Source organism: Panulirus ornatus, chromosome 32, assembly GCF_036320965.1.
Source record: "Panulirus ornatus isolate Po-2019 chromosome 32, ASM3632096v1, whole genome shotgun sequence".
NCBI lineage: Eukaryota > Metazoa > Arthropoda > Malacostraca > Decapoda > Palinuridae > Panulirus > Panulirus ornatus.
In genome coordinates, this window is record NC_092255.1 from 28,005,351 (window position 1) to 28,033,266 (window position 27,916).

Consider the following 27,916-nt stretch of genomic DNA (forward strand, 5'->3'; position numbering starts at 1 on the left):
CCTCCCCAGGACCAGCCAGACCCTCCCTCCCTCCCCAGGACCAGCCAGACCCTCCCTCCCTCCCCAGGACCAGCCAGACCCTCCCTCCCTCCCCAGGACCAGCCAGACCCTCCCTCCCCAGGACCAGCCAGACCCTCCCTCCCTCCCCAGGACCAGCCAGACCCTCCCTCCCTCCCCAGGACCAGCCAGACCCTCCCTCCCTCCCCAGGACCAGCCAGACCCTCCCTCCCTCCCCAGGACCAGCCAGACCCTCCCTCCCTCCCCCAGGACCAGCCAGACCCTCCCTCCCTCCCCCAGGACCAGCCAGACCCTCCCTCCCTCCCCAGGACCAGCCAGACCCTCCCTCCCTCCCCAGGACCAGCCAGACCCTCCCTCCCTCCCCAGGACCAGCCAGACCCTCCCTCCCTCCCCCAGGACCAGCCAGACCCTCCCTCCCTCCCCCAGGACCAGCCAGACCCTCCCTCCCTCCCCCAGGACCAGCCAGACCCTCCCTCCCCAGGACCAGCCAGACCCTCCCTCCCTCCCCAGGACCAGCCAGACCCTCCCTCCCTCCCCAGGACCAGCCAGACCCTCCCTCCCCCAGGACCAGCCAGACCCTCCCTCCCCAGGACCAGCCAGACCCTCCCTCCCTCCCCCAGGACCAGCCAGACCCTCCCTCCCCCAGGACCAGCCAGACCCTCCCTCCCCCAGGACCAGCCAGACCCTCCCTCCCCCAGGACCAGCCAGACCCTCCCTCCCCAGGACCAGCCAGACCCTCCCTCCCTCCCCAGGACCAGCCAGACCCTCCCTCCCTCCCCAGGACCAGCCAGACCCTCCCTCCCCAGGACCAGCCAGACCCTCCCTCCCTCCCCAGGACCAGCCAGACCCTCCCTCCCTCCCCCAGGACCAGCCAGACCCTCCCTCCCCAGGACCAGCCAGACCCTCCCTCCCCAGGACCAGCCAGACCCTCCCTCCCTCCCCAGGACCAGCCAGACCCTCCCTCCCTCCCCAGGACCAGCCAGACCCTCCCTCCCCCAGGACCAGCCAGACCCTCCCTCCCCAGGACCAGCCAGACCCTCCCTCCCCCAGGACCAGCCAGACCCTCCCTCCCCCAGGACCAGCCAGACCCTCCCTCCCCAGGACCAGCCAGACCCTCCCTCCCTCCCCAGGACCAGCCAGACCCTCCCTCCCTCTTGACCAGGTCCGCCCGTACCACAGCCCATGACTACTACACTCAGAAGAATACATAGAGGAGCCATATGATTGCCTTCATGTATGCCAACCTGCTGAGACTGATCACATAGACCAAATAACTCTCGTATTTTGCTAAACGAGTCAGTAACATTATGCAGCCTTCACTGAAACCCACACATACAGAAGAAGATATGAATAGTGAGATGTGAAACCCAAATTATGACGTTTACAGATGCGACCGGACTGGCTCATGTGGAGTTGGACTGTGTAGAGTAGATACACTTATGATAAATGCTGAACTTTTCAAATGACCAAAACTGGTCATTGCATTCATGTATAGACCACCAGATGAAAAGCCTCAAAAACTGACGCAACAAATAAGAAAAACAGAATCATATCTTGACCTCATCGAAGATCCAGTCCCAAATATACTGGTCTTAGGAGACTTGAATTTACGGCACATTACATGGAGACAGACAGGATATAACATCTTACCTGAAACTGCTGATACCGGGAGAAGGTTGGACGAACAGCTGTAGAAGAGAGAGTTATTCAAACTATGTGAAAAGTTCTCCTGCAGCTAACAGTTAACAAGACCAACAAAGGAAATAACATTCTGGACCTAATGCTTATAAATACAACGTACCCACTGCATGATATGATCGCTTCAAACATCCTGTACTTTATTCACAACTTCAGAGAAAATAAGTTTGGATGCTAAACCCCTTAGTCAGAACACACGAAACAATGGATATGTTTTCTGTAGTTTGTGTTGATGGTAAACAGATAAAGTGGGAGGATGTGAGATGTGTGAGACAGTGGGTAACGTGCTGGCTACCACAACAGAGGAGACCCGTGCACATGACATGATCACTTTGGTCCTCCAAACCTGCATCAGACATACATACACCAGCCAGCAAGAGGAAGACACGACACGCCTAGGTTACAGCGAGGAGGACCACCACTGTACATGAGACGAACAATAATTGCAGATCTAAAGAAGCCACAGATCACTCTGCAAAGGAAAGAAAACCTCTCAATGCAGGTATAGGACATAGACTGTGATCTAAGAATGTCTTGTGATACACAAGAAGAATAAGAAAAAGCTATTAGTGAAATGAATAACCCAAAATATTTTTTTTCGTATGCAAAACGCAAAAACAAGATGACTATCTCCGTTGGTATACTTAAAACTGAAGGTTTTCTTATAGACGACTGCAAGGAGGCGAATGAGACTCAAACAAGCAATAAAGATCGGTAATAATTGAGCCAAAAAATATATTAATGATAAATGATCCAATATACTTCTTTCTGAAGGGCAGTCCCTTATGTGTACACACACCGCAGGGTACCTCCTCAACACAATATTTTCTAGAGTACTATTGAGAGCATGACCATGCACTCAGCCTGGGCCAGACCCGGACACATGCAACACAATCTTTATAAAGAAATGCAAGACGCCATCACCACCTGCACTAGATGTCCTGTGGAGAACAAGTCTAGATTCTGACATGATTGCGGAGAGTGATACACATGGTCCCACTCCATAATGATGGAAGCACAATTCTACCAGCAAACTACCGACCTATAAAATCGCACATCATTTAAATCTTGGAAGGAATTCCAAGAGACAAGCTGACTGAATCTATGAAAGTAAACAATGTACATCAGCAGACCACATGGTTTCACGAGATGCTTACATCATCATCATCATTATATATACTTGGAAAATCTTAAGAGAGTTTGGTTTCCAACTTTGGGAAATATCATTGTACTTGGAGGACAGGCATGGAAGACTTTACTTCCTCACCTGGTCATCTACCGTCACAATCAACATTACATGCACACTAGAGGAGGGTAAGAGTGCGCTACCTACACTATACCATACCATTCAGGCAGTGTGAGTTAGGTTGGCTTGAGGGTTGTGCTTCCAACAGCTTTCTCGACTAACGATCCATTAAAGTAGCCCGAGTTCAACCTGAGGTGCTATACCACGTGGTATACCACAGAGCTGGTGGCCAGGAACTGGTATCATGACACGTGGTTGACCTTGACTAGTTGTCATATGCCACGGCTAGCCAGGACCTGGGGCCATGGTTGATCAGGGGAAGAAGTGACATTTCCAGCACTGTGGGATGAAGAGCAGGCCCCTCTAGTGTGGTGTTGTGACCGTACACAAGGATAGTCATCCTAGGATTTTTTGAAGATTTTGATGATATGCAATGTTAATGTTAACAATGATTGTTTAGGAGACTAATTTGATTCCATCTTTGTGGAGTGGGACGATGTGGATGAGCTTCACACTGTCGGGAATGATGCCAGAATCTGCAGGTGTTGACGGTGTTTTGCATTTCTTATGAAGACTGACGTCCATGAGTTCGGGTCTGGGGCTGAGTGCATGGTCCAGCTCTCAATGGCTCCCTCGAAATCATGTGCTGAGGTGATAATATCTGCCAAGTGTACACTGGGAGGTATTGCTGTGTAGGAAGAAGTCTGTTGGGTCATTTGTTTTTAATGTTTTTGCTCATTCAATACCGAATCAAATTGTTTTTCCATAATCTCACTGATCCCTGGCAGATGTCACCTGTTTTAAGTGGGTCAGTGGAGAGAGTGACCCTGGATTTGTATTTTCCATATAACTAAAAGGTATTTTGGGTTATTTCTTATTTTTTTTACATATATTTTCTTCTTTTCCGTGTATTTCATGCGAAATTTTAGTTTATGGTTTATGTCTAATAATTCATATGAAAGGTTTTCTTTCCTTTGCGGGTGATCTGTGACTTCACTAGATCTGCAATTATTTTTCTTCTGTAAAGTGGTCGTCTTCCTCGCTCTACCCTAGACCTTTTGTGCTTTCTCGCTGGGTTGGTTGGTATATATATATCTTACATGTTTGGAGGACCAAAGTGGCATTTCATTTGCACATTTCTCCTCTGTTTTGGTACTTATGTGTTTCCCCTTGTCGGATTATTTTATTGATCACATCCTTCCACCATATCCGTTTACAATTAAAACTAAGATTACAGACAACGCTTCCACTGTTATATGTGTTCTGACTAGACTGTTTAACGTCTAAGCTTATTACTTGAGTCAGGTTGTGATCAGAGTATAGTATGTTTGGGATGGTTATATAACATAGAAGGTCCACATTATTTGTAAAGATTAAGTCCAGAATGTTTCCTTTGGTTGGTTTTGTTATTCTTTGCTGAAGAACTTTTCACATAGTATGAATAACTTTTTTTCAAGCTCTTTGTGCGAGCTTCCCAGTGTCAGCTATTCCTTGCTTGTCTCCATATAATATGTGGTAGTTTGAATGCTTCTGAAACAAGTATATTTGTTGCTAGATTTTCTAGGAGGTCGAGACTGAATCTGTCTTATATTTGTTCCGTAAATTCATGAGGCTTTGCACTTTACATAGTGTATAGATTACTGCAATGACCAGGTTTGGGTTGTCAGTCTTGACACGTGTGCTTCAACATCATTTGAGGAGTTATGAGTTATTGTAAGTGTATCTACTACATGCAGATCCACTCCAAATGATCTAGTCCTGTCTCATCTCACTATTCATAGGATCAGTAGTGTGTTTCTGCGAAGACCGCAATTACTTGACTCGTTTAACAAGCCAGTTCTATAAATGGGGTTTTATTTGTTGTATGTGATTTCAGTCCCGTGTTTGTTAGCATATCTTATGTATGTACGTTACACGGCTTGCCTCTGTAGTTCTGGGAGGTTCTACTGAACTTGGCAGAGAGCACAACACTTGCTGATGCTGGTCATCTTTGCTGTGACATGAGTCACACCTAGTGCTTGCCAGTTGTTTAACAAGTGGCGCTGGCCAGTGGTGTAGCACGACACATGGTGCTGGCCCAGCTGTGTGGCATTGAAGGGGGTACTGCCCCTTGGTGGTAGAGACGGCGGCAGCGTGGGGTGTGCCACTACCCACGTGGTCCTTCCTGTATTGATCCTCCCTGCCAGCCACTCTCACACGCCCTCCTACTCTTCCCTACCCCTCACCTACCCACCATCCCTCCCCTCACCCATTGCCTCTCAACCCCTTCCCTCACCCGCTTGCCACCCTTCATCCTTCATACCAGCAGTCGTCTTGATTCCCCATCCTTATCCAACACCTCTCTCTACGTACCCCTCACCCGCCACCCGTTGCTCTTCGCCTACATTATCTAATCAGCCTGGCCGTTACACCTAGATTCTCAGTTCTTGCTCAAAGTTAAGATCAAGTATTACGGGTACCAAAGGCCTTGTAAGTACGAGAGGGTACCGGGGAATTTCAGTATGGTATGAGAGAGAGGTTTAAGTGATTGAGAAATGATTTATTTGGACGACCATCAGTGAACACCACTGACGCGTCTGTAGCGAAGTTTAGAGGCTGGATTCTGCGAAGCTTCAAAACGAAAGTTGCAAAAGCCTTACAAAAGCCTTAGTGACACTTTCAAATCGTTGAATAGATTCATGTATGCTACCAGCACTCTCAGGGACAGTTCAGTTAGTCATGATAAATGTGCAGTGATCGTTTACAGTTAGCAGTCACATGAAAAATTTTTAGACTGTTGAGATTTATTGATAGCATTATGCCTTTTTATTTTTAGTATGTAGAGGAAATAATTTCATTAAATATTGATGGAAGATCACAAGATCTGGTAACCAATCCATACTAGAAGATATTATGACACCTCAACGAATGTGTGCGTGGGTCATCATAGAATCTTGCCTACATGTATGTCTGTATGTGAACACATTCGCAATAACTTAACGATCAATTAAAGACAGAACTCGTACCATAAGAACTCATCTGTGGTGATGAGCTGGTTAAATTTTTGGGCACGGAGGTGCGTACATATACATATTCATTAAGAAAAACGGATTTTTTCAAACTATAAAACATAGGATTGCCGAATGAGTCGAAGTCCTTATTTTCTAAAATATATTTATTAGAGAAAAAGACATACCTGATATACTAACTTTGTAAATATTTTTTTTTGTGGTGAAACGTGAGGCATTGCCTTTTGCTCTTTGATGTAACCACAAACTCAGAAAAATGTAAACTAACGAATGAAGTTAAGAGAAATCACAATGAAGCTGATGAGCCGAGACTGTTCATGGATTGTCTCACCCGGTGGATTAAATGCAATGAGTGAATACACAATTTCCTGATCAGCCGGGTTGTAGTGTAGATCACGGCTCCGGATATAACCTGATCAGAGGAAGTTGTAGAATGTATGGTACCTCTGCTGCCTTTATGGTTCCAAACAGCTTGACCAATCTCAGTGCCACACCGAGCAATGCAAGGAGACGAGTCTCAGAAACAAATGCGAGGTATACATGGACTAAGATAAGTAATTGTATGAAGTACAAGTTTAAAATATTTCTTAAATGATACTTAGAGTAAGGAGTAACGCTTTTGTGAAGACAGATCACAGTTCCTGGCCTGCTTTGAATGTCTTCATAATAGTATTTCTGGGAGCACTAATTAGATTGATTCTGTCTCAATTTCCAGCTCACGGTTGAAGGCATAGATAATGCACGTCCTTTCTTCCCTTCATACACACTCCCTCCATCCTCATCATAATGATTATTGCATTTATTATATTATCATTGTTTTGAATGTGTAAAATTGTTTTGCAAGTTACTTACAAATGACTTAAGGAAGTCTAGATATCATAGTTTATTTTTAAATACTAAATATCATATAATATCTTCCCCATTTTCCTCTTGCAACATCTTTGTAAGTGATTTAGCATGTTATTAGAACAGGTCTTAATAGATACTGTAAGATATTTGTTGAATGATTCTTCTGGTTGCTACCGATAGCCTGAAATCCTGATTTAGTGATTTTTTTTTAGTTGAATTATTTTAACTTAAGATATTTTATTCGATATCTTATGTACTAGACTAAGTGAGTGGTATGGTACTATTACAGGTTTGGTGGGCATCTTATGTCAGCCGTGGGACAAAGGGCTTCAGAGGTATCACTTTCCTACACGAAGATGAGGTACTCAGAGATGCCTCGAGATATATCCTGTGACAGCCTTGCTGCCCTCCGCATCAATGAGGTAAGTCAGAATTATTTTGACATCATACAAAAATGTTAATACAGAACTAGGTGACAAACTTTTGCACAGTTTTTTATGTTACTACAAAGAAAACCATTAATGCCATACGTGATACATACGAGTTTTAATTGTACTGAATTGGTTTTTAACTTGGACAAAATGAAGTTACATTTTATTTCAAAGAATGAAAGTTATTGGACTTTGAATTTTAAGTTTAGGAACAGAAGGTATTGACTTGATACAAGTTAGTGTTTTTGATTTTTTTGTATCGTGTGGACAGCTTGTTTAACAAGGAAAGATCATAGCGATCTTTCATACTGCTGTAGTTCATCTCTTGGATGAGGGTTAAGGCATACAATTGATATGCAGTGATAGGTGAGTTAGATTAAGTTGCATAAATTAGATGTGAACTGCTGCTTAAATTACTTAATTTTACAACTGATCAGATGTTAGAAGGTACACTGCTTTTAGGAGCTTTCTTTTACTCCTACAGCTAATTTATCAACTGAACTTCTATGGTTAGGGGTCTGGTTTACATGGCTATGTATTGCTACAGGTCTTTGCTCATTGTATGTTGTGCCACCTGTCAAATCTTGTTTACCATAGAGGAAGCTGAACAGCATTTTTTTCCTAGGAGTCTTCACATGTTATTACTTTTATATGCTGGTAGTAAGTTTAACAGATATGTGCCACTGATATCTGTGTTGACTTTCCTAGTATTTTATGTATCTTTGCATTGTTGTAATAAATTTGGTTTCCCCTAACATTCCATAATTTCATCTGCCATTGAGATGATATACTATGGATGAGATGATATACTATGGTTAATTATGCTAGATGAAGTTTCCTTCAGCAAGCACACTTCAGTGTACCTCAGGCTACCTGAAGGGGATGATTTTCTTTCTCTACTCTTACTGGGTGCCACTTTATTTTTGGAATTTCATTTCTGGATTTAGTATTTCTTCCACCTTTGCTTTGAGATGGTTGGTTGTCACCTATCTAAAGAGGAGAAATATGAATTCTCACATGGAATTAAGAAAATATGGGTACACTTGAGATTTCAACGGGCATTGGATGCCTAGAATGTGCAATCAGGTGGCTGCTTCCTTCAGCACCTCATTATTACCTTACCTCCTTCATGAAATCAAGACCCAGTAGACCCAAAATATGGACATAGATTACTTCAGGATCCTTACCAATTTCATGCCTAGATGGTAATCAAGACCAAAGGACGGATATCAAAGTACTAAAATGTAAGTGTGATCGCCTTTGAAAATTTATGGGGAGGCAGGAAAGATGTTTTGTGAACATTGTATGCTTCTCCTCACTTATTCTCTCCTTATGTCCACACCATTTCAGCTCTCTCAAATCATACTCCCTTATTGCTGCACTTCTCTCTTAACCATTCTTTACTTATCATCCCTCCTTATGCCACATATTTTTTTCGGACATTTAATTTCCGATGCATTCACCCTCTTCCTTACCTTCTAATCTATAGCCCATGCCTCATGCTTATTTAACGCAATTGGCACTACTGTATCTTCAAACATACACATTTTTGCCCTCCCAGATAATGACCTTTCTTTCCTCACATTCCTCTATGCTCCTAGAACCATTTGTCACCCACCATTGACTCCCCTCAACTTCCATGGTTCCATTTGCTGCCAAGTCCACTCCCAAGTATTTAAAACACATCACTTCCTTCAGGTACCCCATAGTGTCCAGATGTTATGAATAATGTTTCTATAGTTCTTTGTTTTAAATTCCTTAAGTAGGAAGTATGCAATTCTTTAAGTTTATACTTCCAAGTTTTATAGTTATATAGTGTTGGTGCACTTAACTCATAAGATGAATCCATTTTACTGCCTCAACTTTCAACAGTTTGTGGCTCTTACTTACATCTCAAATCAGTTTATAGGTCTTTTAGGTAGTATTTCAGCTTGTCATCAGAGGTAACCTTCTCCACTCAAGTGTATATGGGTTTGCAAACCTTGGGCATTTTTCTTGAATTATGTTCGTGTTCATGATTTAAGAGCTTTCTGTCTTGCTAGAAGCCTTTTTTTTTTTTCACACTCTTTCATTAGATTAGCTTTTTGGATTCATCCATATTGTCTTTGTCTTTCTTTTCTGAGAGCTGAAGCACTTTTGCCTAGAAAGTAATGAGTGGTCCCATCTGTATCATCTGGTTTACCATTATCAGGTGCTGAGTATCAGGCTTATTGAAGCAATTTTGACATGACTTTTTTTTGCTTTTTAGCTAAGATGGTTACAAATTGTCACCTACCCACCTCATTTATTCTCTTATTGTGAATGGCTGCATTTCAGCATTTTTAGCAACCTGAAACTTGTAACATAACAGGAGTATATTTATTTTGTCAAGCGTAACACACTTTTAGGCTTATTCTTTTGAGCAACAGAACCCATGGCTGATTTCATTAATATATTTTCAAAAAGAGCTCTTTTTCAAATTTTATTTTCACTAGCAGCCTATTAGAATGTGCAGAAAGAATAGTTAGGTAGATTAATGCACAAATAGTTGGCAGTAAAGTACAAAAAAAATGGGTAATTCTGCAGACAGAAGTGAAGGTTATGTTAAATCATGTTAACATTTGTTGTATGAATGTTAGTATTTAGACTTAGTGCAGAATAATGTATGCAACATAACTTTCAAATAGAAAACTTATTGGTTAACATTGATTGATGGTATCTTTGTAGACCAGTTTCTTATTTTTCTCATCCCTTAGCAAAATTAAGTGTTTTTATTTTGAACTACCTTTTAGAATGACATGGTCTGCTGAACTTTGAAAACACTTGAAGGAAATTGAACCAGTATGTGTAGTGAACAAAAGAAGTGTTGGTGTTCATGGTTGCATTCAGAGGTCTACATTGCCTATTTGATGATGAAGGAGATGGGGTGCTGGACATCAATGTTATTTGTATTTATGTACAAAGAATGGCCACTGTTTGATACAATGGATCAGTTCTTCGAAGGTGTTTTCCAGATGTGGGCTACCATTGCTTTACATCATCTTGCTACTCCAAACAAAGGTTATTTTTAAAGACATTGGAGATATATAGGGAAAAATTGGAAGAAAGTAAATGATTTAATCACAAATGAATGGTATCTTGGCTTGCTCAGGTAATTGCTAGTATAACTGTTTGTGAATTAATGGCTTTAATAACATCAATGTTAGCCACATTTTCCCAGTTCCAAGTTCTTTACCAATGTCTTTGCAGGGTGTGAGAATCAAGTAAGAGGTACAAAGGCAAGGACAGTTGCTATTGGCAAAACATGGTTCCCAATCAGCAAACTGCTTCTTTGTAAACTATGCCTGTGTTGTGTCCTTTTTATTCTGTGTAACATTAGCTTTAAACTTAACAACTAACTGCAGTTAAACTGATTTCTAGCTCATTTGTAGGAAACAAGAATCATATAATTTTTGTTGTTATTCTCTTTCAAGTTGCATTTTTTAATAAACTGTAGCTTTGATCAGTCATATACATATGCATGTGTATGCTCGTTTAAGTATATTTTCAAATGTTTTAACAAAGTGCACACATGTATGTAATGTGAATGTATAGAAAAGAATAATGATTGTTCAAGCTTATCCCTCCTGTTACTCCTATCTTGGCCTTGGGGAGCAACACATGGAGGTATGTTGCTGTTATATAAAGCTCTTGTCACAAATTTTATTAGGTTTTTGATTTGATATATTTGTGAGGAAAAGAGCATTTTTATTTCATGATGTATGAAAGTAGTTCTTTAATTGAGCCAAATTAATACATAAATGTAATGGGAAGATATGAAATTACATTGATTAATGTATGTAAAAGGCATACTTATACAAATAAGTGTGAAATGCTGGTACTATTCTGAATTACACCAGTTTTGTTTGTTATTATCCTTGTCGGGGGTAAAATAAAAGTGTTTATGGTAACCTAACTTTCCCTAGATATACCAGAATGATGAATGCCACATTTCACTTAATTTTGATAGATGTATTATTGACCAGGTATGGAAACAAAAACAATAAAAGATCTCTTTTTGTAGGAAGTCTTTTTATTGTCCAAAATGTTTTAGTTAGTTTTCTATAAAAAGATTTTTTTTGTCTAAATTTTGACAAATGTGTTACCTTTTACTGTGTCATAGTGAAAGCTAGAAGCAATGATAAGTCTTTCACAAAAAGACTCTTTACCTATAAAACGTTTTAGTATCCTTTTTTGATATGATATTGTTCTCCATGCATGATATTCCGTTCTGGCACTTTAATGTATAAGTTTGATAATTGTTATTCCCATTTGTTACATAAGGTTTCCTTTAACAGTTTTGTAGGTAATCGACCACTCTACAATCAACTCCATTCAAGAAGTTGATTACGTTTAGGTATGGAGCTCCTTAAAAAAATTACAAGCCAGAATATGGTGCTGAGAAGATTGCCTGCATCATTTGTATGTTTACCTCTCTTAAAGCATATGGAGAAAAAGTAATTATATTCATATGTTAAGCAAAGATGCCACTAATAGTGCTTTTTAGCCTATGTGTATAAATTTTTGTCTCCCAATCTTTTGAATATTTAATGGTGTGAGACACAGCTTTGTTGCATGAACCACCATTTCCATCTTCTCACAGGAATGAAAGTTGCTTAAATATTCAACTGTTTCCAATTATTTCTCGTATGTTTTTCACATTCACTTAAACGCGTCTTTTAAGTATTTTCACCGTATGTGCAGTGGTGTAGTTTATTGCCTGCCCATTTTCACGCTTTTGAAGTAATGTTTTGCATTTTTCCTTATCTTTCACAAAGGGCAATTGTAGTCACGTATGTTTATAAGATTGAGGTCATGGGCATTTGTCCATAAACATGTATATATGTTTGTGTCTTAAATGGTTTTCTTACATTTAAAAAAGGTGGAATATGCAAAATCTCTCGGATATTACAAATTTTCAGACTGTCTCATTATCGTTTGTAGAAGACACTTGGCAACATTTAGAACATTTGTTGAAGCAGTCTGGATATTCATTTAACTGACATTGAAGTTAAGCAGTTGGTATTTTACCTTTAAGAATAAAATGGGGTTGCCACCTTCATTGTTTACATTGAGAAACATGAAATAATGAAGTAGGAAAAAGAGAAAGATATAAAGGGTAGGAAAAAAATAAGTGAAAAATGGAAGATATTATCTGTGAAGGAGGGTGAGAAAAAAATGCCTTACTGCAAGGAGGGTTGCCTTGTGACTGTGGCCAAAGAAAAGGATTACCAGTGGAAGAAAGATCATATATCCCATAGCAGTTCCTCTACAGGCACCTGAGACCTCTTTGTCTTCTGCCATGAGAATATAGTGTCTTTGTTTCTTGTTAAGAAAGCTCATCGTGTTTCAATGCAGGAACCACACTTTTACAGTGACTAATCAGAAGAGAGGTTAACATATGAAAAGAGAGGTTAACAAGTGTACCTTTAGAATTTTATGTATTTTTGCAGTTTTGGTCTGTAGATTGATATTTGATGTTTGATATGAAGGTAAATATTTCCAATTTCTCAGTTGAAATGTAATGTCAGATTTTGATAAAATTTTTGGCTTGCTACTAGCCTCTCATGCTGTAAACTGCACCTTGTTCAAGTGACCACACATAAGCTGCCCACCCTATTAGTCACGCTACATTACTTCTCTCCAAAATCCGAATCTCATGATTGATTATTGTTACTGTCTTATATTATGGTATGTTACTCTTTGACTGCCATCATACCTTTACTGGTCAGCATCAGAAAACCAAAGGCCATATTATGTCAAGTTTTGGATTTGTGCCTTGAAATATTCAGTGTAAGACTGTTTTGGCTTCCCCTGCAGTATGTCATCCACTTTTTACTCGTGGAGCCAACTGATTGGGTAATTGATGCTACTTTTTGTTGTTTTAGTCATTCATTTCAACCATTTGTAATGGTACAGAAGTGATGAGTAACTAGATTATTAATGGACATTAATTGATGTGAGTACTAAAGAGCTTATCAATCATACATCAAGGTCAAGAGTTTAACAGTTAAGTTTGATGGTTCAAAGCTGGAGTATATGTAGAGTTATATTTTAAGCATAACCATAGAATTAATGTAGATTATGATTTGCGTCGATTTCTACTTCCCTCAAAACTAAGATGTGAAAAATAATGGTAATCCAGTTTATCTTCCTTATATATGTTATCATAAATCTTATGCATGGATTAATATATATTTGGCATGAATATTTAAATCTTGATGCTAAGATTCTTATCATGAAGTTTTGTTTAGGATTTTTTGTAACTTTCATACTGAAACTTTGTTTCAGAGTGTGATGGACAGTGATGATGAAGAGGAACATAGCAGTGGTTGTGGGGGTGGGAGGGGTATGGCAATGCCAATGTGTGCACGTGGTACCTCTCCCCCATCATCTGTTTACCGCAAGGTAATTCAAGAATCAAATTACGATACATCCGACGGTATGAAGGCGCTAACAAAAGCTGCGTATAGTTATGGGTAAGTGGTGATCAAGTTTGTTATGGTCCTCTAAGGGAAGAATACCTACGTTTGTTAAGTACATTTAATTTGTATTGCAAGATCATCCACTTTTTGTGTCACTATGTCTCCCTTACCAGTACCAAAAATTTTTACTCATATTTATACAGGTAAGGATTGCTTATGTTGGCATGGAAGATTGTATCACGTTAAGACATTGGACATGGGTTAAGAATATGGATGAGTGAAATGAGAGGCTTTGTGTACTTAATTGACCTTGTATATATGGCAGCTAGATGAAAGGTGGTAGATGGGTAAATAGATGTTTATATGTAAACTTGAGGACTTAATTTTCCTCTAAACCCTTCTTGTATGTACATGCAGTCACCCTGAACTTCAAACCGCAAATTCATCTTGAAGGAAATACTCTGTGATTGTACCTCAGAATGCCCAAATGGCCTTCTTTACTGGGAAATGGGAGAAGTGGCAGTGGGATCTTCCTTAGAAGTTCTCTGCAAACTCCTTTCTGAGTCACACTGAAAACCAAATTCTGAAGAGAGTCACCAACATCCCATCATTTACTTCTTCTATATAGATAATATCTCTCTTGCAAGGAATCTAGGTGATGTACTGAAGGCTAATGAGGTGAACTCGTTACTTAAGTTCATATATGAACTTAGCTGTTGGAACAGACTTCCCTACCTTGATCTTCACATGAGAGATGAGGATGACACATTTTCCATTCCAGTGTACAGAAATCCTACCAAGGTTAGTTGGTGCCTGAATTCAGTCATTGAGTACCCTGACTGCAACAAGGTGAGTGTTAAAAGGTCCTTAATGAGAAGAATATTGAAGAACAGCTCAAGCCGGGAAACACTCCACCTTGTACTAACAGTTGTGATGGATAATAGTTAGCAGTATTATATTACATCATGACCTTTTCTTCATGGGTTTCTGCAGCTTCCTTTGGAATGGGAAGTTCTTCAATAGGATTTCACTCTGATATTATGTCCTCGCCACAGTTGATTTTCACTCTTGGTGGAACCATAAGCAAGTATAGTTCTGTAATACCACAGTTGCTGTATAACAATAGATACACCGTCAGTGGCATTAGATGCCAAAATAAAGAAGTGATTTGACATATCCCATAAAGAAATTCTAACTACAATACCAATGATGTCTCTAAAAGCATACCATGCTTCCACGGTCAAATGTCCCTTGCTTACAAAGCTGATGAATGGATACTTTTTGAGATCATTAGTGAGAACATCACGAATGTTAGCACTGATGATGAAATAAAGCTGATCATCTGTAATAAGAACATAAAGGTCATCAGTCGAATTATGAAAAACATAACTCAGGAGCCCTGTCCACACAAGGAAATCAGTTTAATCCATAGATATTCATATCTTGTTGATGAATGTAGGCTTTACAATTACATTAGTGTCACCATTAGCCAATCTGAGATAGGGTGCTCCTTAGTAGCTTATGTTCCAGCAGTGCTTGAGGAGTCTGATTGAAGACAGCATGACAAACATCAGAATCACATAATCCTGTCTTGATAAAAGGAAAGTAATGATCATGGAACCAGGGCATATGAAACATCCAGGAATAAACCATAGAAAGGTCTATGGGGCCTGGATGTGCATAGGGAGCTGTGGTTTCAATGCTTTGCATACTGCAGCTAGAGAATGGGTGTGGGCGGATGTGGCCTTTCTTCATCTGTTTCCTGGTGCTACCTCACTGATGCAGGGGATGGCGATGCTGTTTCCTGTGGGGTGGGGTGGCGCCAAAAATGGATGAAGGTGATCAAGTGTGAATATGCACATGTGTATATATGTATATATATATGAATGGATATATGAATATATAAATAAATAAATATATAAATATAGATAAATATAAATGAATATATAAATAAATAAATATATGTTTGTGTTTGTATATATTTATATTTTTATTATTATTAATTTTGCTTTGTTGCTGTCTCCCGCATTAGCGAGGTAGTGCAAGGAAACAGACGAAAGAATGGCCCAACCCACCCACATATACATGTATATGCATACACATCCACACACACCAATATACATACCTATACATCTCAACGTATACATATATATACACACACAGACATATACAATATACACATGTACATAATTCATGCTGTCTGCCTTTATTCATTCCCATCGCCACCTCGCCACACATGAAATAACAACCCCCTCCCCTCTCATGTGTGCAGGGATGTGCTAGGAAAAGACAACAAAGGCCACATTCGTTCACACTCAGTCTCTAGCTGTCATGTATAATGCACCGAAACCACAGCTCCCTTTCCACATCCAGGCCCCACAAAACTTTCCATGGTTTACCCCAGATGCTTCACATGCCCCTGGTTCAATCCATTGACAGCACATCGACCCTGGTGTACCACATTGCTCCAATTCACTCTATTCCTCTCACGCCTTTCATCCTCCTGCATGTTCAGGCCCCGATCGCTCAAAATCTTTTTCACTCCATCCTTCCACCTCCAATTTGGTCTCCCACTTCTCCCTGTTCCCTCCACCTCTGACACATATATCCTCTTCATCAATCTTTCCTCACTCATTCTCTCCATGTGACCAAACCATTTCAAAACACCCTCTTCTGCTCTCTCAACCACACTCTTTTTATTACCACACATCTCTCTTACCCTTTCATTCCTTACTCATTTAAACCACCCCACACCACATATTGTCCTCAAACATCTCATTTGCAGCACATCCACCCTCTTCCACACTACTCTGTCTATAACCCACCATATAACATTGTTGGAACCACTATACCTTCAAACATACCCATTTTTGCTTACCGAGATAATGTTCTCGCCTTCCACACATTTTTCAACACTCCCAGAACTTTTGCCTCCTCCCCCACCATGTGACTCACTTCCGCTTCCATGGTTCCATCCACTGCCAAATCCACTCCCACATATCTAAAACACTCTACTTCCTCCAGTTTTTCTCCATTCAAACTTACCTCCCAGTTGACTTGTCCCTCAACCCTGCTGTACCTAATAACCTTGCTCTTATTCACATTTACTCTCAGCTTTCTTCTTTCACACACTTTACCAGACTCGGTCACCAGCTTCTGCAGTTTCTCACCCGAATAAGCCATAAGCGCTGTATCATCAGTGAAGAAAACTGACTCACTTCCCAAGCCCTCTCATCCACAACAGACTGCATACTTGCCCCTCTCTCCAAAACTCTTGCATTCACCTCCCTAACAACCCCATCCATAAACAAATTAAACAACCATGGAGACATCACGCACCCCTACTGCAAACTGACATTCACTGAGAACCAATCACTTTCCTCTTTTCCTACTCATACACATGCCTTACATCCTTGATAAAAACTTTTCACTGCTTCTAGCAACTTGCTTCCCACACCATATATTCTTAATACCTTCCACAAAGCATCTCTGTCAACTCTATCATATGCCTTCTCCAGATCCATAAATGCTACATACAAATCCATTTGCATTTCTAAGTATTTCTCACATACATTCTTCAAAGCAAACATCTGATCCACACATCCTCTACCACTTCTGAAACCACTCTGCTTTTCCCCAATCTGATGCTCTGTATGTGCCATGACCCTCTCAATCAATAGCCTCCCATATAATTTCCCAGGAATACTCAACAAACTATTACCTCTAATTTGAACGCTCAACTTTTTTTTACCTTTGCCCTTGTACAATGGCACTATGCATGCATTCTACCAATCCTCAGGCATTTCACCATGAGCCATACATAAGAGGGTGTTTTGAAATGGTTTGGTCACATGGAGAGAATGAGTGAGGAAAGTTTGACAAAGAGGATATATGTGTCAGAGGTGGAGGGAATGAGGAAAAGTGGGAGACCAAATTGGAGGTGGAAAGATGGAGTGAAAATGATTTTGAGTGATCGGGGCCTGAACATACAGGAGAGTGAAAGGAGTGCAAGGAATAGAGTGAATTGGAACGATGTGGTATACCGGGGTCGACATGCTGTTAATGGATTGAACCAGGGCATGTGAAGCGTCTGGGGTAAACCATGGAAAGTTCTGTGGGGCCTGGATGTGGAAAGGGAGCTGTGGTTTCAGTGCATTATTACATGACAGCTAGAGACTGATTGTGAACGAATGTGGCCTTTGTTGTCTTTTCCTAGCACTACCTTGTGCACATGAGGGGGGAGGGGGTTGTTATTTCATGTGTGATGGGGTGGCGATGGGAATGAATAAAGGCAGACTATGAATTATGTACATGTGTATATATGTATATGTCTGTGTGTGTATATGTATGTATATGTTGAGATGTATAGGTATGTATATGTGCATGTGTGGACTTGTATGTATACACATGTGTATGTGGGTGGGTTGGGCCATTCTTTCGTCTGTTTCCTTGCACTACCTCGCTAACGTGGGAGGCAGCGACAAAGCAAAATAGAAAATTTTTTTTTTTTTTTTTTTCATATTTGCCATTTCCCGCATTAGTGAGGTAGCGCTAAGAACAGAGGACAGAGCCTTTGAGGGAATACCCTCACTTCTCCCCCTTCTCTGCTCCCCTTTGGAAAATTAAAAAAAACGAGAGGGAAGGATGTCCCCCTATTTGCCAATTTACATCATCTTTCTTTCTTTCATACTTGTTTGCCTTTTCTCATGTTGGCATTATTGTGTATCCCAAACTCAGATTACTACTGCAGTTTCTCATTTGAATCTGCCACCAGTGCTTCATCATCAACGAATAACAACTAACTCGCCCTAAACTCCTATAGATTGCACACCTGATCCTCTGTCTGATATCCTTGTGTTTACCTTCTTTATCACCCCATCTATAAACAAATTAAAAACAACGGTAACATCACATACCACTTCCTCAGACCAGCCTTCACCTGGAACCACTCACTCTCCTCTTTTCCTACTAGCACACATGTTGTACCCTCTTGATAAGATGAAGTGGTTTTGACAAACCAGGATCTGAACATTTAGCAGGGCAGTGGGAGTGCATTAGAGAGAATGAATCAAAACAGAATGGCATATGGGGGTAGGAGATGGGTAATATGTTATCAATGGGGTGAACAAGATCAGATGAAGAAAAATCATGCAGCATTTTCTAGGATTTGACCGTGGCTGATGGGCTCTGTTTTCACTACATTATACTTGACAGCTTTGAGATTGGATGTATGATGGAAATGAGGCTGCTGTACATTTGTGGTTACTGCTACCTTGCTTTGATTTCAAAGACAATAGATTTTGAGAAATTAATCCGTCATTAGTTTTCAGTGGGTGGATCAAATACACCTGAATCTATTAAGTCTTATTAAGAGATGATGATTTGATGTGATTATATGTACATCTTAGGAAAGTCTTAGATTACAGCAGCGAAATGAATATCTTTATTAACCTAAATGTTTGCTGTTAGAATTTCTTTGTTTCAGTTGATACACAATCCTTTAATTAAGTATGCCTGACTTATTTTGATATGTCCATGATGCACCTAATGATAACAATGTTTCATTATATTTTCCAGAACACTTCCTAGGATTCATAGCCACAAATCAGCCAGTTTGCCAGCCAGAGGGAAAGATGCAGAAAATCCTCCAGTTTTAGATCTGTTGCGTGTAGCACCAGAAGATCTTGCAACACAGATAACACGCATGGATTTTCCAGTTTTTAAGTAAGATTCACATTTGATGTATTTTTGATAACATGCAGATAATAGAATAGCAGTCTTCTTGTTTCCCATAGAAAAGATACAAGGGGATAGGTGATCTCTCATTTTTATTGTAAATTCTGGACTTTTTTATTTGACTTGAGCATATTTGTTTCTGAGATGGCACAGGCAACTTAATGTCCCAATCAAAGTCATCTCATTTACATTCTGTATATGTATGAGTACCCAGTTTATTGACTCTCTCCAAGAGGAGAAAGAACAGCAAGGTGGGCTGCAGACTAACCTCTGTAGCCAAGATTCAAATCCATGCAGGAAATATGAGTAGCATGTTTGTGTAGCAAAAATGGGTATGTTTGAAGGAATAGTGGTTCCAACAATGTTATATGGTTGCGAGGCGTGGGCTATAGATAGAGTTGTGTGGAGGAGGATGGATGTTCTGAAAATGAGATGTTTGAGGACAGTATGTGGTGTGAGGTGGTTTGATTGAGTAAGTAATGAAAGGGTAAGAGAGATGTGTGGTAATAAAAAGAGTGTGGTTGAGAGAGCAGAAGAGGGTGTTTTGAAATGGTTTGGTCACATGGAGAGAATGAGTGAGGAAAGATTGACAAAGAGGATATATGTGTCAGAGGTGGAGGGAATGAGGAGAAGTGGGAGACCAAATTTGAGGTGGAAAGATGGAGTGAAAAAGATTTTGAGTGATCAGGGCCTGAACATGCAGGAGGGTGAAAGGCGTGCAAGGAATAGAGTGAATTGGAATGACGTGGTGTACCAGGGTCGACGTGCTGTCATTGGATTGAACGAGGGCATGTGAAGCATCTGGGGTAAACCATGGAAAGTTCTATGGGGCCTAGATGTGGAAAGGGAGCTGTGGTTTCAGTGCATTATACATGACAGCTAGAGACTGAGTGTGAACGAATGTGGCCTTTTTTGTCTTTTCCTAGTGCTACCTAGCGCTACCTTGCGCACATGCAGGGGGAGGGGGTTGTCATTTCATGTGTGGCGGGGTGGCGACAGGAATGAATAAGGGCAGACAGTATGAATTATGTACATGTGTATATATGTATATGTCTGTGTGTGTATATATATATATATGTATACGTTGAGATGTATAGGTATGTATATGTGTGTGTGTGGACGTGTATGTATATACATGTGTATGTGGGTGGGTTGGGTCATTCTTTCATCTGTTTCCTTGCACTACCTCCCTAATGCGGGAGACAGCGACAGAGTATGGTAGCTAAAAATAACATGTATGTGTAGTGGATCATGGATGTTCTATCTCTGAATGCAGCAGAGCTAAAGGAGAAAGGGAAAGAATGGTTTGAGGATGTCTTAAAAGTAAAATTGTGGGTTAGTGTGATGGTAAGAGCTATGGAAAGGGTGGCATTGGTGCTGGTTTTATGGGAATGTGTGAATGAGTGTAAGGAAATGAGCGCAAGGCTGATGTAGGTGAAAATGAAAGTGGATTATAAGAGATGGGTAATTATTAGTGTATATGCACTTAGAAATAAGAGAACTAAGGAAGAAAGGCAAGTGTTTTGGTTGGAGCTGGGTGAGTGTGTTGACAGTTTTGATGCAAGAGTTGGAATATTAGTGATGGACAGTTTGAATATGAGAGTTGGTTATCCTTGCACGCCTTTCACCCTCCTGCATGTTCAGGCCCCAATTGCTCAAAATCTTTTTCACTCCATCCTTCCACCTCCAATTTGGTCTCTCACTTCTCCTTGCTCCTTCCATCTCTGACACATATATCCTCTTTGTTAATCTTTCCTCAGTCATTCTCTCCATGTGACCAAACCATTTCAAAACACCCTCTTCTGCGCTCTCAACCACACTCTTTTTATTACTACACATCTCTCTTACCCTTTCATTACTTACTCAATCAAACCACCTTGCACCACATATTATATGTTTCATTCATACTCATTCATATTTTCACGCGTGTCTCACTTCAGCCTGCATGGTTCCATCATCTACCGTGTCCACTCCTAGATACCTAAAGCACTGTAGGCCCTTCCCATTTAAACTTATACTCAACCCATCCAATATCACCCCCCACCTGCTGCACCTCATTATCTTACTTTTGTTCACAATTACTCCAAACTTTCTCCTGTCACACACTTCCAGGTCCTGTTGATAAAAAAGAAACCCTTTATATTCTTTATTTGTCATTTACTAACCAGTAATGCAAATTCCATAATCAAAACACAGACTTTTAAAGCCTGTCTCAGAAAACTTTGCGTCAGTTTTAATTACTGCTCCTATCTTACAGATCAATTACCCCAGAAGAATTGACTTCTTGTGGCTGGACAAAGAAAGACAAGATAAAATCCGCTCCTAATGTGGTAGAATTTACTCGCAGATTCAACCATGTAAGTTTCTATTTCAGGACTGTTTTTAGAAGTATTTATCCTTTCTTATCCCTGGGGTAGGGAGAAAAGATTACCACAAAGACCTGTATGTCATAGGAGACTGCTAAGGAGGGGCTGGAAAATATCCACCCCATGATAACCGTTGAATGGTGGAGAGTGTCCTGAAATTCCTTCACAATGTGGGGAAACGTTTTCCTCTGTTAAATGTTATATCAGCATTAAAAAACAAGATAAACAGAAAGTCACAGTATTACCTTTGTGTTGGCCTTGTCCATTGCTAAGTAAGGGCAGATTAGGTTGTAGGTGATACATCTGACAGCTTCCAATCAGAGAAGAGGACATGGATGATATATCTTTCTTTCTGTTCAGCATTAATTTAGGTGTTCTCTGATATCGTACAAGGGCACTACACTGATGGTAAATGACATGAATACATTTAGAAATGGTACACTGTTCACTCAAAAAATTATTGTGAAGGAGATTGGTTGGAAATTATTGAAGGATATTGATGGATTTTTTCTTTGTTTATCTTGAACTTATTGTCACAGTGTACTGATTTTTGATAAACAGTGATTAAGAATAATGATGAAAAATATATATGTGTGTGTGTGTGTGTTTGTTTATGTATGTATGTGTATGTTTTTTTTTTTTTTTTTTTTTTTTTTTTTGCCGCTGTCTCCCGTGTATGCGAGGTAGCACAAGGAAACAGACGAAAGAAATGGCCCAACCCACCCCCATACACATGTATGTACATACGTCCACACACGCAAATATACATACCTACACGGCTTTCCATGGTTTACCCCAGATGCTTCACATGCCCTGATTCAATCCACTGACAGCACGTCAACCCCGGTATGCCACATCGATCCAGTTCACTCTATTCCTTGCCCTCCTTTCACCCTCCTGCATGTTCAGGCCCCGATCACACAAAATCTTTTTCACTCCATCTTTCCACCTCCAATTTGGTCTCCCACTTCTCCTCGTTCCCTCCACCTCCGACACATATATCCTCTTGGTCAATCTTTCCTCACTCATTCTCTCCATGTGCCCAAACCATTTCAAAACACCCTCTTCTGCTCTCTCAACCACGCTCTTTTTATTTCCACACATCTCTCTTACCTTTACATTACTTACTCGATCAAACCACCTCACACCACATATTGTCCTCAGACATCTCATTTCCAGCACATCCATCCTCCTGCGCACAATTCTATCCATAGCCCACGCCTTGCAACCATACAACATTGTTGGAACCACTATTCCTTCAAACGTACCCATTTTTGCTTTCCGAGATAATGATCTCGACTTCCACACATTCTTCAAGGCTCCCAGGATTTTCGCCCCCTCCCCCACCCTATGATCCACTTCCGCTTCCATGGTTTCATCTGCTGCCAGATCCACTCCCAGATATCTAAAACACTTTACTTCCTCCAGTTTTTCTCCATTCAAACTTACCTCCCAATTGACTTGACCCTCAACCCTACTGTACCTAATAACCTTGCTCTTATTCACATTTACTCTTAACTTTCTTCTTTCACACACTTTACCAAACTCAGTCACCAGCTTCTGCAGTTTCTCACATGAATCAGCCACCAGCGCTGTATCATCAGCGAACAACAACTGACTCACTTCCCAAGCTCTCTCATCCACAACAGACTTCATACTTGCCCCTCTTTCCAAAACTCTTGCATTCACCTCCCTAACAACCCCATCCATAAACAAATTAAACAACCATGGAGACATCACACACCCCTGCCGCAAACCTACATTCACTGAGAACCAATCACTTTCCTCTCTTCCTACACGTACACATGCCTTACATCCTCGATAAAAACTTTTCACTGCTTCTAACAACTTGCCTCCCACACCATATATTCTTAATACCTTCCACAGAGCATCTCTATCAACTCTGTCATATGCCTTCTCCAGATCCATAAATGCTACATACAAATCCATTTGCATTTCTAAGTATTTCTCACATACATTCTTCAAAGCAAACACCTGATCCACACATCCTCTACCACTTCTCAAACCACACTGCTCTTCCCCAATTTGATGCTCTGTACATGCCTTCACCCTCTCAATCAATACCCTCCCATATAATTTACCAGGAATACTCAACAAACTTATACCTCTGTAATTTGAGCACTCACTCTTATCCCCTTTGCCTTTATGTATATGAGCAGAAATGGCCTTACTCTGTCTGTTTCCTAGTGCTACCTTCCTAATGCAGGAAACAGTGATCATGTAAGAAAAAATTTTTTCATGCATCTTCGCCATTTCCTGCATTAGTGAGGTAGCATTAAGAACAGAGGACTAAGCCTGAGGGAAAAATCTTTACTTGGCCCCCTTCTTTGTTCCTTCTTTTGGAGAAGTAAAAACTGGAGGGGAGGATTTCCAGCCTCCTGCTCCCTCTCCTTTTAGTCACCTTTTACGACATGCAGGGGATGTGTGGGAAGTATTCTTTCTCCCATATCCCCAGGGATGATTGGTTAGTTTTCAGTGAATGTCAGTCTGTGGCAGGGATGTATGATGTCCCCATGGTTGTTTGATTTGTATGTGGATGGGGTGGTTAGGGAGATAAATGCAAGAGTTTTGGAGAGGGGGCGAGTATGCATTCCATTGGGGATGAGAGGGCCTGGGAAGTGAGTCACTTGTTCACTGATGATACAGCTCTGGTGGCTGATTCGAGTGTGAAACTGCTAAGGTTGGTGACTGAGTTTGGAAAAGTATGTGAAAGGAGAAAGTTGAGAGTAAATGTGAATAAGAGCAAGGTTATTAGGTTCAGTCGGATTGAGGGACAAGTTAATTGGATAGAAGTCTGAATGGAGAAAAATTGGAGGAAGTTAAGTCTTTTAGATATCTGGGAGTGGACTTAGAAGCAAATGGAACCATGGAAGCGGAAGTGAGTCACGGGGTGTGGGAGGGGGCGAAGGTTCTAGGAGTGATGAAGAATGTGTGGAAGGAGAGAACATTATCTCAGAGAGCAAAAATGGGTATGTTTGAAGGAATAGTAGTTCCAATAATATTATATGGTTGCGAGGCATTGTCTTTAGATAGGGTTGTACGGAGGAGGGTGGATGTGTTAGAAATTAAATGTTTGAGGACAATATGTGGTGTGAGGTGGTTTGATCGAGTATTTAGTGAAAGTGTAAGAGAGATGTGTGGAAATATAAAGAGTATGGTTGAGAGAGCAGAAGAAGGTGTTTTTAATGGTTTGGACATATGGAGAGAATGAGTGAGGAAAGACTGACAAAGAGGATATATGGCATAGTTGGAGGGAACAAGAAGAAGTGGGAGACCAAATTGGAGGTGGAAGGATGGAGCGAAAGAGATTTTGAGCAATCGGGGCCTGAACATGCAGGAGGGTGAAAGGCGTGCAAGTAATAGAGTGAATTGGAACGATGTGGTGTACTGGGGTCAACATGCTGTCAATGGATTGAACTAGTGCATGTGTCTGGGATAAACCATGGGGTGGATGAACAGTCGGGTTGACTGTGGGCCAACTGCTTTACTCAGGATTTGAACCAAGGTAGGTCTGTGCGTGAATTTTTAGCCAGCATTGTTAGCCACCGTACCATGAAAGCTTATATGAAATGCTTAATAGATGGGCTGGTCAAGATGGTATACTGTGGTACAATAGAAGGTACAAAGAGATGTTATCCATGGAAGAGAAAGATAGATGTATTTGAATAAGTTTAATTAGGGCTAAGGATGAGGATATTAGGTGAATGATTGGGAATTATATGTAATGGAAGAGTTTTGTGACTGAATATGGTATGAATGGAGACCTTGGTTTCCACTGACAGATCAGTTTTGTTTATAAAGAGAAAAAGTAAGAAACCTGTTTTTGAGTTTGAAAGTTCTCAATTCACTGTTATTCAGTGGACATGAGTTGATGTAAAAAGAAAAAGAGGTGGGGGATGAGTGATGTTTATGAGGTTGTGTATACTTGATCCATCCTGTTGAATTGGAAATGGTATGATGATGATAGGTAGCTGGATAGATGAATCTTTTTTTTTTTTTTCTTTTTTCGTAAGACATGAGAAAACATCATCTCACTTTTTTTTGAGCTTGGGACATAATTGTATCTCATCATATTCATGATAAAAGGTTTATCACTGGAATTCTTTAACATCTCCAGTAAGGATGAAGTGAATCTTGCTGATAATATTAGTAAATTGTATCAAATATATTTATTATTTGACATTATGGCAGGGTTTGGAAATGCCATCTTTACTTGTATTTGCAAAACATGGGGTGAAGAATGAAGTGAGTTTATGTAAATGATGTATATGTGAACTGTGTAGTGTGTCAGTTAGATGTGGTTAACCACTAATATTGTTGTGGATGTTTACCCTTGTGCTTGCAGATGGATGTTTAGATGTTCTTCTAGTCAATATATGAATACACTATTGAATGGTAAATATGTTAATGTATCACGCAGCCAGATCAATTACTGTTTATTAGTTTGCATGTGTTGCAGCTTTGTATAATTATATGGAGTGGTTTCTAAGGGCTAGTGGCTAAGTCATGTGGGTTTGCCTTAGAAATGGTGAATGACAAGGGATAACACTAGAAGCCTTGTTAATCAGGATTACATGTGACTGGCCTGAATAGGATGGTTTTTTTCTGAGACTGTTATAGTTGGAGTAATATGGTCATGCCATATGGGTTTAGCTACTTTGAAACATGAAGATTATCAAATGTGTATCCTTTTTAGCTTTTGTTTGACTTTCTTAATGAAATTGCATGGAGTGGCAAAATCTCACGTACCCTATTAAAGTAAATGATAAAGCTTGTAATTGAGTGTTGAGGTAAAGAGTAGTAATGTGTGATTGAATACCGTGTTGACTATAAGCATTCACTTAAGATGATTAACTGTGTATGATTGATGATACACGTTTAAGGTTTGTAATGATATTTTGTTTTTGTTTCTAGGTAAGTTTCTGGGTAGTAAGAGAAATTTTGAATGCCGGTGGTGCTAAGCAGCGAGCTGAAATGATGGGGCACTTCATTAAAGTGGCGAAGAAGCTCAATGAACTTCATAACTTTCATTCTCAGTTTGCCATTGTTAGTGCTCTTCAGTCTGCACCAATTTTCAGGTATGAAGCAAATGTATAAGAATAAAGATTGGTGAGTGTGGATATATATGTAATTGATAAGTGCTATTGTAATCTGTGCTCTCTTTTCAAAATGGTAAAAGTCTATCTATCTATTTATCTTTCTGTCTACCTATCTATCTATCTATCTATCTATCTATCTATCTGTATCTCAGTCACCTGTTCCCTTTGGGAATTCCATCAGTGGGGTGTCCATGGGAAAAGTCTCTCCATAAGTGGTGAACTCCAGTGCTGTTTCATGGCCTTTAGTGCCTCACCCCTAACAGGCCACTGGCAGAGGATAACTCGAGCACAATGTTTCAAAGGCTTCCACCTAATGTTCCTCTGACTACTTCTACCTAATGTGTCTTCCTAATATTCCAACCTACTACTTCTACCTAATGTTTCTACCTAATGCTCCATCTATGTTCAAAACAGATATTGATGAATGCCATGCAAATCCTGAGATATATTCAGTAAAGGATGACCTAAAGTTGTAGATGTTAATTGTAGATGATGGTTGGTTCAGAGAGTATTTAACAGGAAAAGATGATGTATTAGAATCTCAGTAATTTTGATAAAATAATCCTGAGAAAATTCATGACAAACAGATCATTCTGTGATGATAAAGTTGGACATTTAGGATGATGTAGGAGGCATACTCTGATCTGCAAGAGTTCTGTTCAGAGGGATTGCAGCATTGAAAATTTTTCATGGATATGTGTAAAGATTGATGCCATACAGAACTTGCTCTAACCAGAACATTAAGTGAGGGGGATCATTTGGGAGACAAACCATAATTATATCATGGTTACCTTTTAAGCACATAGACAATAAAATGTTTATGAAGCTATGTGTGGCATAAATTTTACTTAGGCTGGTGAATGCAGTATTTCTTTATTTACCTCACTTGAGAAATCACACAGAATGCTGAAAGACCATTCCTTTATAATTTAGGGGGTCTATAAAACCAGGGGATAGTGGAGAAAGAATACTTCCCATGTATTCCCTGCATGTCATAGAAG

The 27,916-nt window shown here is 40.2% G+C and overlaps 1 protein-coding gene across 9 annotated transcripts in view; it reads left to right on the top strand.

Annotated features, from left to right (window-relative positions):
- The window catches only part of LOC139759263 (ras-specific guanine nucleotide-releasing factor RalGPS1-like), a 153,467-nt gene that overhangs the window by 66,318 nt on the left and 59,233 nt on the right, over positions 1–27,916 (top strand). For 5 of the 9 annotated variants that reach the window (XM_071681413.1, XM_071681408.1, XM_071681409.1 and 2 more), the window contains 5 exons: positions 7,109–7,241; positions 13,560–13,747; positions 19,271–19,417; positions 21,687–21,786; positions 26,731–26,894. In XM_071681413.1, the coding sequence (XP_071537514.1) occupies positions 7,125–7,241; positions 13,560–13,747; positions 19,271–19,417; positions 21,687–21,786; positions 26,731–26,894 (716 nt within the window). In that variant the 5' untranslated portion in view covers positions 7,109–7,124. Of the gene's footprint in view, positions 1–6,235; positions 6,505–7,108; positions 7,242–11,566; positions 11,726–13,559; positions 13,748–19,270; positions 19,418–21,686; positions 21,787–26,730; positions 26,895–27,916 lie in introns of those variants that run through there. The other 4 variants (XM_071681411.1, XM_071681412.1, XM_071681405.1 and 1 more) reach the window with 4 other exon arrangements.